The sequence below is a fragment of the Gossypium hirsutum genome, chromosome D10 (assembly GCF_007990345.1).
Source record: "Gossypium hirsutum isolate 1008001.06 chromosome D10, Gossypium_hirsutum_v2.1, whole genome shotgun sequence".
Lineage (NCBI taxonomy): Eukaryota > Viridiplantae > Streptophyta > Magnoliopsida > Malvales > Malvaceae > Gossypium > Gossypium hirsutum.
Window position 1 is genome coordinate 52,749,699 of NC_053446.1, and position 15,843 is coordinate 52,765,541.

General features: G+C 33.3%; 1 protein-coding gene across 1 annotated transcript; it reads left to right on the top strand.

The window, feature by feature from the left end:
• On the top strand, positions 1–3,776 carry LOC121203607 (ATP-citrate synthase beta chain protein 2). Its single transcript, XM_041103259.1, has 14 exons — positions 1–41; positions 225–290; positions 378–501; positions 658–792; positions 1,003–1,063; positions 1,167–1,243; positions 1,447–1,602; positions 1,712–1,840; positions 1,918–2,050; positions 2,146–2,273; positions 2,494–2,676; positions 2,768–2,838; positions 2,975–3,259; positions 3,402–3,776. The coding sequence occupies exons 1-14, from the start codon at positions 16–18 to the stop codon at positions 3,475–3,477; spliced, it is 1,650 nt and encodes a 549-aa protein (XP_040959193.1). The 5' UTR covers positions 1–15; the 3' UTR covers positions 3,478–3,776.
• The last annotated feature ends 12,067 nt before the right edge of the window (positions 3,777–15,843 follow it).

Here is a 15,843-nt window from a genome sequence, read left to right on the forward strand (position 1 = left end):
AGTTGTATCTCCTACATGGCGATCATTTTTGCATTTAACGGGTAGTTCTTGCTAATAAATAGCTAATTGTGTCTTGAGAGAGGATGTTCAATTAATACTATAGTGTGATTTTACATCCTTTACAGATTAGAATAATCCTGTAAGGCTTACTTTGCTGTTTGATTGATGAATTTGTATTCTCCTAGCTTTATTTTCTCTAACCTAGTAATTGATAAATTTTGCAGCATTGAGGCAGCATGTGCTGCACATCCAACTGCCGATGTTTTTATTAACTTTGCATCATATCGAAGGTTAGCCTTTGTTGCATTCATGCTATTTTTGTGAGCTAGAATCTTTATATGCATAACTTAAATCATTTTTTTTTTATTTTCTTACAGTGCTGCTGCTTCGTCCATGTCTGCTCTGAAACAACCTACCATTCGAGTTGTTGCTATAATTGCTGAAGGTGTTCCTGAATCAGACACCAAACAGTTGATTGCATATGCACGTTCCAACAACAAGGTAAGCAAGATGATTAGAACAGAACTAGGCAATGGAAATGGTTAACCAATATAAAATGCATCTCCTTGTGACCTTGCAGTTGCAAAGATCTGATTTAACAATTTTTACTAGCATTCTTTGATTCTGTATTTGATTTCAATACTTATGCTATTTCAGGTTGTTATTGGCCCAGCTACTGTTGGAGGAATTCAAGCTGGAGCTTTTAAGATAGGTGACACTGCTGGAACAATTGACAATATTGTTCACTGCAAGCTGTACAGGCCTGGATCTGTTGGCTTTGTCTCCAAATCTGTATGTTATCTTTCATAGTTTTTTCTTATGCATGTGCACATGTGTCTGAGTAACTATGCCTCTTTCTCTTCTGCTTAAGCAATTACACCTCGACACATTGTGCACCAATTTCCTATCACTAATTTGCCATTTGGTATCATGGCTTTGGCCAGAATGTGACCCATACATATGGCATTAGTTTTAACTTATATCTTTTTAAAAATATTGCAGGGTGGCATGTCGAATGAAATGTACAACACTATTGCCCGTGTTACAGATGGAATCTATGAAGGTAACTATAAGCTACCTTTAACGTGTACAAATATATTCATATTTGCCAAATTGAATTTCATATGAAATATTAATTTTTGGGTACATATTGCAAAATAATGTAGGCATAGCTATTGGAGGAGATGTCTTCCCAGGATCCACCTTATCCGACCATATTTTGAGATTTAACAACATTCCACAGGTATATTATAGTTTTCATTCAAATCATTGTGATTTCCTTCCTACAATTTTTTCTACAAGCAAAGCACTCATGGTTAGGGTAGCACAAAACTAGCCCTCCTAACTTCCATTTGATTGATTTTTGCATTTTAAAATTCATAATTCTCATAGAAGCATCTTCTACATTGCAAAAGAAGTTCCTGACCCTTTTTTCCCCATCAACAGGTCAAGATGATGGTTGTCCTTGGAGAACTTGGTGGACGAGATGAGTATTCCTTAGTTGAAGCCCTGAAACAGGGAAAAGTGAACAAGCCAGTGGTTGCTTGGGTCAGTGGAACTTGTGCACGACTCTTCAAATCAGAAGTACAGTTTGGTCATGCTGTAAGTTATCACCTTAATTTTCCCGGAATTCATCTTTCCGTCCTTTGTGTTCAAGCTTTGGGGTTCCTGCAATGAATGAGACATTATCTTTACCTTATAATTAATTCAGGGAGCTAAGAGTGGTGGTGAGATGGAGTCTGCACAGGCAAAGAATCAAGCACTAAGGGAAGCTGGAGCTGTTGTTCCCACTTCATATGAAGCTCTGGAAGCTACAATCAAGGAAACATTTGAGCAACTGGTGAGTTTCTGTTTTGGCCAAATGTTGGGCAATTTTAAGCTTTTAGCCATATTTACAAATTTGATTGGTGTGTTTAGGTTGAAGAAGGGAAGATTACACCGGTCAAGGAAGTTAAGCCTCCACAAATCCCAGAAGATCTTAACAGTGCTATTAAGAGCGGGAAAGTTCGTGCTCCAACTCATATTATTTCGACCATCTCTGATGACAGAGGTATCTTAACTAATATATGTTTGACAATTAAATTAGATGTTTGATGAAATGGAGACTAAGGCGTGTTAAATTCTTTCTTTGAACCAAATTTGCAGGGGAGGAACCATGCTATGCTGGTGTGCCCATGTCTTCCATTGTTGAGCAAGGTCTTGGTGTTGGTGATGTCATTTCTCTCTTGTGGTTCAAACGTAGCCTTCCACGATACTGTACTAAATTTATCGAGGTAGGCTGCTGAAATTTATGATAACCTTTTATGAGTTATGAGCCCTTGCTCCCTAGTGACCCATATCTACCATCACCTTTCACAAGTGTTACCCCTCCTATGATAGCATCCTTGTTGAAGTTAAAATTGGCCTAATCCTTTTCTTTTTATTTTACTATTGTCTTCATCTCTAGAAAGCATCATTCTTTTTTGTTTTGACTAATATGTTTGATCTGACCAGATATGCATCATGCTCTGTGCTGACCACGGTCCCTGTGTCTCTGGTGCGCACAACACTATAGTGACTGCAAGAGCTGGGAAGGACCTTGTGTCCAGTCTTGTGTCAGGTTTGCTTACAATTGGTCCTCGCTTTGGTGGTGCAATTGATGATGCTGCACGATACTTTAAAGATGCTTACGATAGGGTAAGTTTCAATATTGTTATTTGTAGCGACTTTGATGATTTTTTTTTCTTAATACAGTCTAAGATGTTGCCTCTTTACTGTCCTTTTACAGGGTCTTACACCTTATGAATTTGTTGAAAGCATGAAAAAGAAGGGCATCCGTGTGCCTGGAATTGGTCACAGGTACAAATGGTTTTTAATAGTCATGATAGTTTTAACCATGCAAAAGCTACTAAACATGGGATCTGCTTTTCTATTGTTTTGTCCTAGATCATGTTACATGTCTAATGGTTACAAATGCTTTCTTTCCTGTGAAAAGGATCAAGAGAGGGGACAACAGAGATAAGAGAGTAGAGCTTCTCCAACTGTTTGCTCGCACAAATTTCCCATCTGTGAAGTACATGGAATATGCCGTTCAAGTTGAAACCTACACTCTCTCAAAGGCTAACAACCTTGTCCTCAACGTGGATGGTGCCATCGGGTCACTTTTCTTGGATCTTCTTGCTGGTAGTGGAATGTTCACAAAGCAAGAGATTGATGAGATTGTTGAGATTGGCTACCTAAATGGGCTCTTTGTGCTAGCACGATCCATTGGTTTGATTGGGTAAGTTTAGATAAACTTTCCAATCTTAACATTTGGTGTTTTGCTTGAAATTGCTGACCTTTTTGCACTCAAAACCATTGGATTTGGATGTTGGCAAGAATATTTTACTGTGTTATTGACATTCAATTGTTTGATATTTCAGGCACACTTTCGATCAGAAGAGACTGAAGCAGCCACTATATCGTCACCCATGGGAAGATGTTCTCTACACTAAGTGAGAGAACATTACGAGCAGCAGGTGCAATCTCCTCGAGCATTGTTGTTACAGGAGTCCTTGTTTGTGTCTGCATTTTTATGGGGTATGGTGGTTTGGTTCTTAGATTATTGTTTGTAAGGTAAGGCTAAATGGTAGATCACCTTCATTTCTAAGTTGTATTCAAGGTCCACATAGGAGAGAAGAAATCTCAAAAATGTTGCGTGATTCGTTTTTAGTTTTTTACCAGTTTCACGGATAAATAAGACATGTCGTGCACATTGTATTGTAATATTTTATGAGAAATTTCGAAATTAGGAATCATCTATTCTCGGATTATACAATAAGGTGGTTCAAGTTAAGCTTTTCCCCCTCTAAAGTTGGATCATTAGGTCCACAATATTATGTGGCTTCAATTTTCTATTTGAAGAATAGGGCGCTCTACATAATATATACAATGTACCGACCAGAATTATCCTATTCCTTTTATTGATGTGCTTTCTCTGGAATCAATTAAAAGGATGTTAGGAGGCACTTGGCGTAGGCGTAGGTTTTAGTAATGATGTGTTTTCAAGGCAATTGATGCACGTTGGATTACGTTTGCAACGTGGTATTGTTCGTTTCAGCGATGACCATTGTTTTTGCTGCTTTGGTATTTTTGGAATAGACATTACATAATGATAAAGTCATCCTTGCTATATATAGCTACAACCAAATGCAGTCCAACAATCCGTCTACCAACAATAGTGCGGTTAGTGGAAACCTGTTTTGGGTCTGTTCAGCCTTCTAACAAAATATTGTTCACACCTTATGGATTAGCCTTTTAAAGGGAAAAATGATCTCATATTGATGGTCTAAGGGTGGACTAGACTTGATATACCATGGGTTTCTTTCCTCTCTCGACAGGCTTATTCTCAAACGACACATGACGTAAGAATAGGATTCACCTTTAAAAACAATATATCATTTTAAAAGCACATAACTGTGAGAATAGTTTTCGCCTTCTAATTGTGGGAATGGTTCCCAAATCATTTGGGTTTTGGCTTCATCTTATGGGGCAATTTTCTTTCTTGAAAATAAAGCTTGAGGGTGAGACGGAATTTCAACTAAAATTTTGGAGTTCAGGCTGAATTGGGTTTAGATCTCAGCCACATCGCTCTATCTCGAAAAATTTACCCACATATATTTCTTTTAATTTTATATCTATATTTTTATATGCTTTAATTATAATATTTTTAAAACTTTTAAAACACTTTAAACATTTTAATTATTTTTATATTAGAAATCCTATCACATGTGTATGTACGTGAAAATCACATATTTAAAATACAAATATATCTTTAAAAATAACATAAAATAAATAATAAAATGTATAGTTTGAAACTAATTAATAATAACACATTAAATATCTACGTTATTAAAATGAAAAAAATTAAATTAATTTGTTTATCATGGTGTTGTCATCAATCTTGAGTTGATGTCGAGTTAACTTGTGACACAAACTCAATCAAATGTATTATTAATTATTAATATATACAACTAATATAGGTAATAAGGCGTGCTTAATAAAATTAAAATGTAAAAAAATATCAAAATAAAACTTTAGCTTAGTGGTGAATTGATGGTTTTACCTATGCTATTGGTGTGCATTTAAATCTCATTATATGCATATTTTGGTTTTTTAAGTGAAAAAAAAACTAAAATACTCTTAAATAATATTACTTATTTTAATTCGGAAGAGTATTCTTGTAACTTCCTAATTGAGTTAGTGACCCGGATGAGGGTGATACCAACTCAGTCAGGGATTTTATTAATAGTAAGTATAAGTATATACAACTGATGGGGTTAATAATGTGTGCATAATGAAATCAAAATGTATTAAAATATTAAAATACTGTTTTAGTTGAGAGGTAAATTAAATCTTTTACTGAAGTAATTAACGTGGATTCTAATATCATTATATACATATTTTTATTATTTTTTAAAGTGAAAAATTAAAATGCCCTCGAATAATACCTACCTATTTTAATGATAGAAGAGCATTATCATAATTTTCTAACTGAATTGATGACCTGGTTGAGGATGACAACAACTCATTCAAGGGTTTTATTAATGATAAAGATATTCGAATTAGATAATTTAATTTTTTTAAATATTTTATAATGTGTATTTTAGTTAAACTTGTAAAATTAATATGATATGAAAAATTATGATCAAATTATGAGATCATTATGTATAAATTGTGTTTAGGCTTTAAGTACGACTATATTTCAATTTCAATTTATTTTTGTAATGATTGATTATGATTATAGTTATTAAAACATCTATTATTTATAATCATAACTATATTTATCACTTAAAAAAGGCTGTAATTGGACCCAATTGACCCAATAACCAAATTACAGACCCAACAACAGATACAGGCCCAAACCATTAAACCAAAAATCCCAAAATAACCCTGGCCCAAAGCAAAGTTAAACCAAAAAACCCTAGAGTAGTAAGCAACGCCGCAGCAAGCCCCGTTTCCAGCATACTCTCCAGGCGCCGTAGGACTCGGAGTCGACCACCTCCACGCGCGCCAAACTCTCCACGAACACCTGAAAAACGGACTCAAGGAGTCCAAAGAGAAAAAACAGCAAGCAAGATTGTTTTTTTGTTTTTCCCCTCGATTTATTTTATTTTTGGCCTATAAAAGGCCCTTTGAAATCTGTAAAAGGGACGGAGGGTATTAACAGAGAAAGAGGCAAAGAAATCGAAAAGAAATTCTTTTTAAGGTGAAATCGAGTTTCTTTTTTTTCTTCGGGTGTTTGTCTATTCTATTTATTTCTATTTTTATTTTATTTTTTTTTAAAAAAAGGAATACAACAAAAGAAAAGGGAAGAGGCTTACCTGCGTGGTCTTGCCGATGAAACCCGAAGCTCGCTTCGTCTTGGACGGCCGGGATTTGGATCGGCCGTTTGCTTGAGAACGGCGGCGGTGCGAGAAAGCTAGGGATAAAACCCTAGCAGAGCACCTGTTGAGTTTTTATTTTTATTTATTTTTATTTTTTTTCTCATTCGGTTCCAAATGATTTTGAAAGGAAAAAAATTGTTTTAATTAACAATCAAAACGGCGCCGTTTTCATTAAAGCAGACCTGCGCGGTGACCCGACCTGAAGGGGAGGATCCGCGCGCTCTGACGTCACATGGTATATTTGCGCATTGAGTCCCTCCTATTCGTGGCGCGTTGCAATTAAACCTGCTTTGTTTCTTTTTAAATTGGGCCGCAGTTTTTATTTTTTTTTAATTTAACCCACTGCTGCGCAGCGTTTTTGGAAGGCGGGAATAATTTCCCCTTTGGTCCTCCGCCGTCATGTGCGCATTCAATTCGGTCCTATCTTCAAATTAATTTCAAATTTGCCCCATTTTTTCCGTTTTATTTCAATTTAGTCCATTCTTATTATTATTTTATTATCATTATATCATTATTATTATACTGTTTGCTATCATTACACAGAATTTACTATACATTTACATGCATATTTTTATATATAATACATTTGTTTTTTAATATATACTTTTAAGTTTTTTAAATTTGTATATATATATTTCGCATACACATTTTTTTTGTTTACTCTTTTTTGTTCATACTTTATACTTTATACATTTATATATGTTTTATACCATGTGCGTTTTAATATGTTTATAAACCCATTTTTCTAAAAATCATTATAAATGCATACCTGCACACATTTAATACATTTTTTTATTTTTCATTTTATTTCTTAACCTCTATATACATATATATACATTTTCATAATTTCTTAATATTTTTTTTTAATTTTATAAATACATGTTTTTTTTTACAAAACATATATATCTTTTATATTTTACTTTTGAAAACATTTGTTTTACTTTACTTTTGTAATTATATATGCATTTTTTAATATATACGATTTTAAGCTCTTATGAATACATGCATATCTTTTATTCATACGTTTTTTCATATATATATATATTTATATTTTAAAAAACTTTTACATACTTTATATTATATATATATATACTTATACATTTTTTATTTTTGTAAATTTATACACACATACATTTTTTATGTTTATTTTATTTTCACGATTTCCAAATACATACATGCATTTTTATTATATTTTGATTGATATATCCCATTTCATCTTTTATGTGTATCTTTGTACATATGCGTTAAATATATGTGTACACCTATTTGTAAATTTAATTATATAGTGTACTTGTACATATACTTGTAAATATTTATTCATATTTGTCTTAAACTAGAGTATTTGTTTCATGTTATGCCTTAACCCTTTTTTTGACATCTCTTTAAAATATATATTTTGATTTTCTCAAAGTATTTAAATCATCCTATTTTATAAATTCCAAAATATTCAGCATTCATGATTCTCGTGAAAGATCGTGTCCTAACTTACTGGAGCGCGATTATTTTTCGATGAATTTAGAAAGCCAAGTATTTGTTTTGCAACAAATTCACGAATTTTAAATAAAAGCTTATTCTCGGGAATTCAAAATGTTGGGTCCTAACTTACTGGTCATGACATTTTTTTCTCGAAATAAGAATTTTCACAAACAAAAGGCAATATTCGGGTATTTTGAAGATTTAAAAACATTGTGCCATAACTTACTGGGTGTGGTGTTTTATTTCTTTGAAATAAGAATTGTTTTATTATTTAAATCCATTCATGAAATAAAAAGTTTCCTTTTAAAATATTTTCAAATTTTCAACACCAAGGCATTTTAAAAAAATCAATTTGGTACCAATTTTGGGCGTTACGAGGGTGTTAATCCTTCCTCGTGCGTAACTGACTCCCGAGCCCATTTTCTCAAATTTCGTAGACCAAAGTCATTTTTAAGGTGAGCCGATCACACCTTAATCAAGGATTGGTGGCGACTCCAGTTTTGTTTTTATTTTTAAGTCGAAACTAAAATTTTTATTTAAAAAAAAAACGTTTTCGACAAAGGCAATTATAAAAAAAAATATAGATGGAGTTTTTTTTTTTCAAGATGAGGCTTGGGTATTAAAACATTAAAATAAATCCAGATGGGGATGTGATGAAAGCAGGAAGTATAAAAAACTGAAAACGAATCAAGCGAGTGAAAAACCGCGCCTTCACGACCCACAGCCACCGAAATTGAATAGTCCTTTGTTGCACCAACCAAAAGATGTAAAGAAGTTAGAAAGGTAATAATTCTGAGCCAAGTTTTGTTCTTTTGGAAAAAAGGTTGTGTAGAACAAACTGCTTTTAACTGAAATTTTTTACTTTTCTGACTTAAGATATTTTTTCTTTTTTGCGATGGGGCGATACTTAACAGTTAAGATATTTTTTTAAAAACCTGACGATACTTTGACACTTTTGGCAAATGTTGAGATCTCCAACTTTAAAAGTTTGGGTTTGAATCCCCCAATTTGTAAATACAACTTGAAATTATTTCTTATTATGTGCGAATTTTGTCTAGTCCTTTTTGAAACAGTTAAACTTTTGTCTGATTCTTTATTGACTGATTGAATTCTGGGAGATATATTTATATGTTCAAAACAAAAAGTTATATTTTATTTGTTTATTGGTATATTTATGTGATGGAAATAAGAAAGCAAAGGACGAAAAAGGGTCCTGCATATGAAAAAATTATTCAACATTCAAAAACTTTGCTTTTTTATTTCCAACCGCAGAAAACGAAATTGGATTTTCTTTTTTCAAATTTGTTTAACACTATTTTCTTGATGTATAAGATTCAAATATACAATTTATTTAATAGTCATCGAGTTTCAATTAGGGTATTATACTAAAATAATATATATATATTTTTTTTACATTTTTAGGTATAATAAATTTAACTATTAATATTTTTTATCAAGTAATTCTTTTTTTTTATCACTTTAAATTTTAACCTTCAAATTTTAATTAAATTATTTTAATGAAAAATTGAATAAATTATTAAATTTCAACAACACTAACAGGCTACATAAAGTCTGCATCTACTTCTTTTTCCACATGAACGATTGTTTTAAAATTTTGGGTAAACTTCTTTGTGGTTACCCAACTTCAATAACTTTCAATTTCATCATCAGCGTTTTTAAATTTTAAAATTTTAGTCATTCACGGTTAAATGCTAAACGGAAAGTTGACGTGAGCCTATTTTTATTGGCCTAATAACAAATTTAACCCTCCAATATTTACAAGTTTTATCAATTTATTCATAGATCTAAAAATTCAACAAATTTAACCCTCAATGTCACGTCCCAAAATATAGGAGGTCAATTATAATGGATAGATAAGAAAATTTAATAAGCTTGATGGTTAAGTGCTACTCCCTTATCTCGGAGGTCTTAAGTTCAAGCTTCCTTTCTCTTATTTCTTTTAAAACCTAAACAAGAAATAAGTTTTAGGCCTAATGGTTAAAAGATAACTTCCCTCCCCATTGACCTGAGTTTGAGCCACTCTCCTCCCTTCCATTCCTTTTATTTTCGGTAGCAATGGATAAATTGCCATGCCGCCCTGGGTTTTCAAACCCGAGGTATTTAGTCCATCCTTTCCCAAGTAGACTAGGCATATTGTTTTCTTTTCAATTTCTATTAGGATTTTGCCTTTTTCTCTCTATTTCTTCTCATTTTTCTTTTCTTTCCTCTTCTTTGCATAATAATTTTCATCTTTTTGCTGCTGAATATTTTGCTTTCTTGGATTAAAACGTCCTTCATTCAATCATTTTTCTACTAGTTTCGTAATTGCCATCAATAGTATCCCGATATTTTCCAATAAACGGTAAGTACATCTTGTTCCAAAGTTTAGATCCCGAATTTTCGTAGTATTTCTATTCAAAACTAATCCTAATTTCAATTAAACAATCTTTTAATGGTTCTTGCCAAATCTTTTGTTAATATTGACGAATCTTGAAATCAATCATTAACTCATGTATAAATATCGTTGAAGGATCGGATTTAGGCGAATCAAATCATATTTGATCGTGAGGAACGTTGATCAAACTCTTGGTGAAAGGTATGTGTCCCTTCCCAAATGAATCGGTAGTGATCGTGTGTAGGATTAAGGCCATAAATCGAGCCTAAGGGGCTCTAAAAAGAGTTTACTAACAATCATGGATTTATTCGAAGCAAATTAGAAATTTCAGGCCAAACTTGAAAATTTGCAAAACAGAGGTCACATGGCTGTGTGACATAGCCTAGGTTATGTAGGCTTTCGAACAATGGGACACACGATCATGTCCCAGCCCGTATGTCAAACCGTGTAACTCACTAACTTGGGTCACACGGTCGTGTGAAACCTATACTTGAAAATCATATGACACACGACCATGTGGGGAGACCGTGTGTGGCACACGGCCGTGTGACAGCCCGTGCCTCAAGCCGTATACTCTAAATTTATCCCCTAAAACAAGACAACTTAAGGCCTATACTTGTACACCAAGCCATACCTTCCTCCCACACATTCACATAACCTAACACACCTTAAACACACACAAACATACCATTTCAATCATCCTATATATTCTAACCAATGTGCCATTCAAAGCACCACAATTTATTCAACGAGACCATTCATAAATAAGACTTCAATATCACATTTTAACTATATAACATAGATACATCATAAACACTTCCTTTTTAAATCCATACCACCACAACTTACCAAATTAGCTAGGTATAACCAAATGACCGCATTCAAAAGTGCCTAAACACAAACCAACCAAATCAAACTACATATATACAAATGGTACTAACAAATCCAAAAATACCAAATTAACATATAACCTTATACATGTCATTTATAACCATTTCAATATATATTCAAAAGTTACCAAAATGGATCGATGGATAGTGTGTTCTTACTTCAACTTTGATTCCAACCATTCAAACTTTTCGATAATCTTCAAAATAGAAAAAGCACATACGTAAGCAACTAGTAGTAAGCTCATATTAGGAACTTAAACTTATATATTAAATAAAACAATCAAAGATAGTTTCATTTTATTATAGACCAAAAATCCTTTCCTATACACAAAAATTCATAAGGTTTGTTGGTGAAATAATGCACTTATAAGATCAACCAAGACATGGCATAAAACATATCAACATTTCAATTTCACCATCCAAAACTTGTACATATATCATGTAACCTCATTCTCTTTACATTATGCATATCATTATAATCCATTTGTAACACCCCAAAACCCGGCCTAAAAGTTTAGATCGAATCTCGGAGGTTACATTGGCTATTAAAAGTGGCCGAAACAAAAACTTTAATTCAAACCAAGAAAAACCTTTTTATTCATTAAGTTTGAAACAATATTAAACCGGCATCAAACATTTAGAAATAAAATCCACAGTTTCTTAAGTTCAGTCCAAATAACACCTTACGAAAGCCCAGCATAAAAACTTGTACCACAGTTTATATAATCGTTTTACAAACTGACTTAAAATTAACCGTATAAAACTTATGAGATTTTACTTAAACTGAATCAAACCATATCTTTCTGAGACCTCCGGTATGCCTAGTCCAACTCCAAAACACGGAATGTACCTGAAAGGAAAAACACTACAGAGATGAGTTATGCGAGCTCAGTGTGAGTCCGAAACATGAACAGATGGCAAAAGACGGAGTGACACAATAAATATTTCAGACAAGCATATGTATAAAAATATCACTTACGAAAGTTTCAGTCGGTATGTCAAATACAATATCAAACCACAGAAAATGTTCCAGTCATAAGCAATAATCAGAACATATTACATGACATTAACTATATTGTCAGTAACCAAATGTTCACACAAATAGACAAAATGTTTTGACAAACAGACGTATATTCAGATGCGAACGGATGTACAAGTAAAAAATCCCACCCCACTAACCAAACAGCACTTCGTCCATCTAGTACACTACATAAGGGCTATGGTAGGCCCATCCACCCTACATACCACAATGTGGAACTATTCCACTTGAGTAACTATATACAACTAAGCTGATATACGTATAGGATAGTGCGGTAAATCACTATACAAAAGTATCACAGTTAAAACTGCTAAGTCTGTCTTCCTTCTCTTCATAACTAGATCCCAAAATTTTCATACTATGCAACAATACACACATTACGCAGAAAACATACAGAAACGGACATTAACATTTCCAGTTGAACAGATTCAGATTTGATTACACTTGTATTCTAATATTTACAACAACAATAATAAATTCATACTTATTCGCCACATAAACGAACAATAAAATTAAAGACCATAAATGTACATATATACACGAACCAAACTAAATCGAGTCTCAAACACACTTACCGAGGCTTGACCGAGGGTCGGATTACAAGAAACATAAAACAGACAGTTTATACTCAAAATAAAAATTCTGTAAAATAGGGCCACAAGGCCATATGCCCCAGCCATGTAGAAGTGTCTAGGCCGTTTAGAGGCCTACACGCCCATGTGGAGGAGACACACGGCTATGTGACCAAGTTACACGGCCGTGTGAGTAGCCTGTGTAACTCACTGTCCAAAAGTGCCAAAAAATAAAGAGCAGAGGAGACAGGACACACCCTCGTAGGGCCAGGTCGTGTAGAACTAAAAACCATCAAAAACCCTAATTTCTCAATTGCACATGACTGTGTGGACCACTCGTGTGCAACACATGCCCGTGTGACCACCCGTGTGGTCACGAAACTACACCAAAATAGACTAAAATTTGTGTTTTTGACATCGAAAAGATCCCCACCCATTGGTAACCCAGAAATATACCGAAATATGCAGAATATCATGCAATCCATCAATAACTCAACACTTAAAATCAACAGTTTCGAAGACACACGTTAAATCAGAATTACAAACAACAAGGATTAACCGCTTCGCCTCCACATGACTATTCTAACACACATCCGATTACACGAAACATACAAGAGCAATCACATTTGATGGAACGATAGATAACAAACACGTAAAATAGAAGAAGCAAGAAACAAATGAAATTGAAATTTGGAAAGAACAGAAAAAAAGAGGAACAATGGGGAAGAAGAAGAAAAAATGAACTAGAACGTGAAACTTTGTTTTTTTTATTTTAAAAATAACTTTCCCTTTTAAAATAAAATAAAATAACATAAAAAATAAATATAAAAAACACTCATAAGGATTTGAACACGAAACCCAGAGATAAGTTAACACGCTCACAACCACTGAACTAGTAGGCTCATTTTGACATTAAAACGTGAAACTGAACCCAAACGTTCAACCCACTCACTGACCTTAACCACAAATCTTAAAACTTCTAACTTCAGATTCTGGGATGTTACACTATTTCATTATCTAAAATTATGATTCATTTCATATTTTCATATACCCATTTAAGCTTTATTTACCCATCCATATCATGGAAATAATTTCACTATATAAGTCATTCATTCACATAATTCAAATGTTACCTTTTCAATCCAAATACTTACATTACATTTTCCATTCTGTATTCCCAATAACATAGTTCATTTATATATATACCTTTTCATTTTAACCTTTAGTTGCTCATTAAACCAAATAGAATAACATCAGATAATAGAAATAATATTTTCAGTACAACTTACCTGATAGAATACACTAGTATGAAGCCTGCTAGGCTCAAAGCCTGATGTAACACATCGACACGAAGCTTGTTAGGCACAAAGCTTGATATAATACATCGACATGCAACCCGCTAGGCACAAAGTCTGATATAATACACCAGCACGAAGCCTGCTAGGCACAACACCTGATATAATACACAGGCACGAAGCCTACTAGGCACAACGTCTGATATAATACACGAAATCTAAAATAACAGGCAGAAGATTAACTCGCTTCAATATTTGTAATTAACTTCAAAATTAGGGCTTTAGTGAATTAGTTAATAACTAACTAGTTATTATCTTTCGACTACGAACTGTTAATTAATCGATAAAATCCCACTTATCTTTCGACCTTGTAGTTTAAAATCGGGATAAATTGTGAGGTGTTCGGTAGACTTATCTTTTTGGCCTATCTACCTAGATTACTTCCTAGGGTATTAAATCCTAGAGTTTAAGCATGAAAAATTTAAGCAAACTAATTCTAAGATAAACCTCATTTTTTAGTTAATTACTCACACATCTGTTCGTTAATCTCATGAATCTAAATATTATTTTCCATAGAAATAATTTAACATGCAAAGCACGTAAATTAAACTAAAATAAGAGGAGAATAAAAATTGATCTGTTTGAGATGTTGGATGTGGTCGATCGCATAAAATCCTTTAACAACTAGCGATGTCGATGATTGCAAGAGAAAAGTCCAATAAATATATCGAGTAACAAAATAATGAAAGCTTGGACTCCAATCGAATCCAAGTCTAAAAACAAGAAAAAAATTATTTAGAAAATAAAATAAAACCTAATTAAAAATCCTAATCAACACTAAGTCTACTAACTAAAACCCTAAGGAGGGCCTTCTAACGGCCTCTCATATATTAGCCTAAGCTTTGCTATTTATAGGCAAAGTTAGTTGCTCAATTATATCAATCACAAGCCTTAATTATACTAAATATGGATTATGCGGATGAAAACACCCTTAATTAATTTTTGCCCTCTGTCAGACCTGTACCGCGACACAGGCTTATGCGTGTCGTGACATATAACTCTGAATATCACATCTAGAGCTTGTTCCACTGTGCTGCGACCCGATTGTCGTTCCTGATGCTTTTGGGCCTACAAAAGGTGTCCTACACATTCAATTAACTTGTTAAAACTACCTTAAGGGTCGTATTGGCCCAAGAGGCAACTAATTCAAATTTATTGCATAAAAAACTTATTTTACAAGAAATTAATCTAAGCTAATAAAATTGAAAGTGCATAAAAACTATGTAAAATGACTTAAAAACAAGCTCGTTAAGTGCCTGAAAGTACATAATTTGCCATTACAAATTGTGACAGGTCACTTGCCTTCTATAGTAGCCATCATACCCCCAGCTAGGCGTTGAAGTACCATCTACATCAGACACGAACAGTCCTTCGGGCTACTTATAGTCGTCATTAAACAAAACTATTAGTCAATTACCAACAAGACAAAAACAACAAAATCATTAAAATAAAAACAAAGTGTTATATCTATAAAATTAACTTTTGCTAATTATCTCCCTAACAAGAATGCAACAATCACATAAAAATCACTAAATCTTGTGCCGACTCCTTGGCAATGGTGCCAACAACTTGATTGCGCCCCGATATGTGTGCACTAGGGCTGAGAATCAACATTACAAAAATCAATAATATAGCAGTATCTATAGACATTTAAATTTTTTAAGAACAAGCTCATTAAGCAAAACGGGGATCCTAATTTGACATATCAAATT

Bases quoted from the DNA above. Each gene is read 5' to 3' on its own strand.
- LOC121203607 (XM_041103259.1), top strand. From the start codon at position 16: ATGGCGATCATTTTTGCATTTAACGG. The intron at 1,064-1,166 runs GTAACTATAAGC...AAAATAATGTAG, and splicing joins TACAGATGGAATCTATGAAG to GCATAGCTATTGGAGGAGAT. The intron at 2,051-2,145 runs GTATCTTAACTA...CCAAATTTGCAG, and splicing joins GACCATCTCTGATGACAGAG to GGGAGGAACCATGCTATGCT.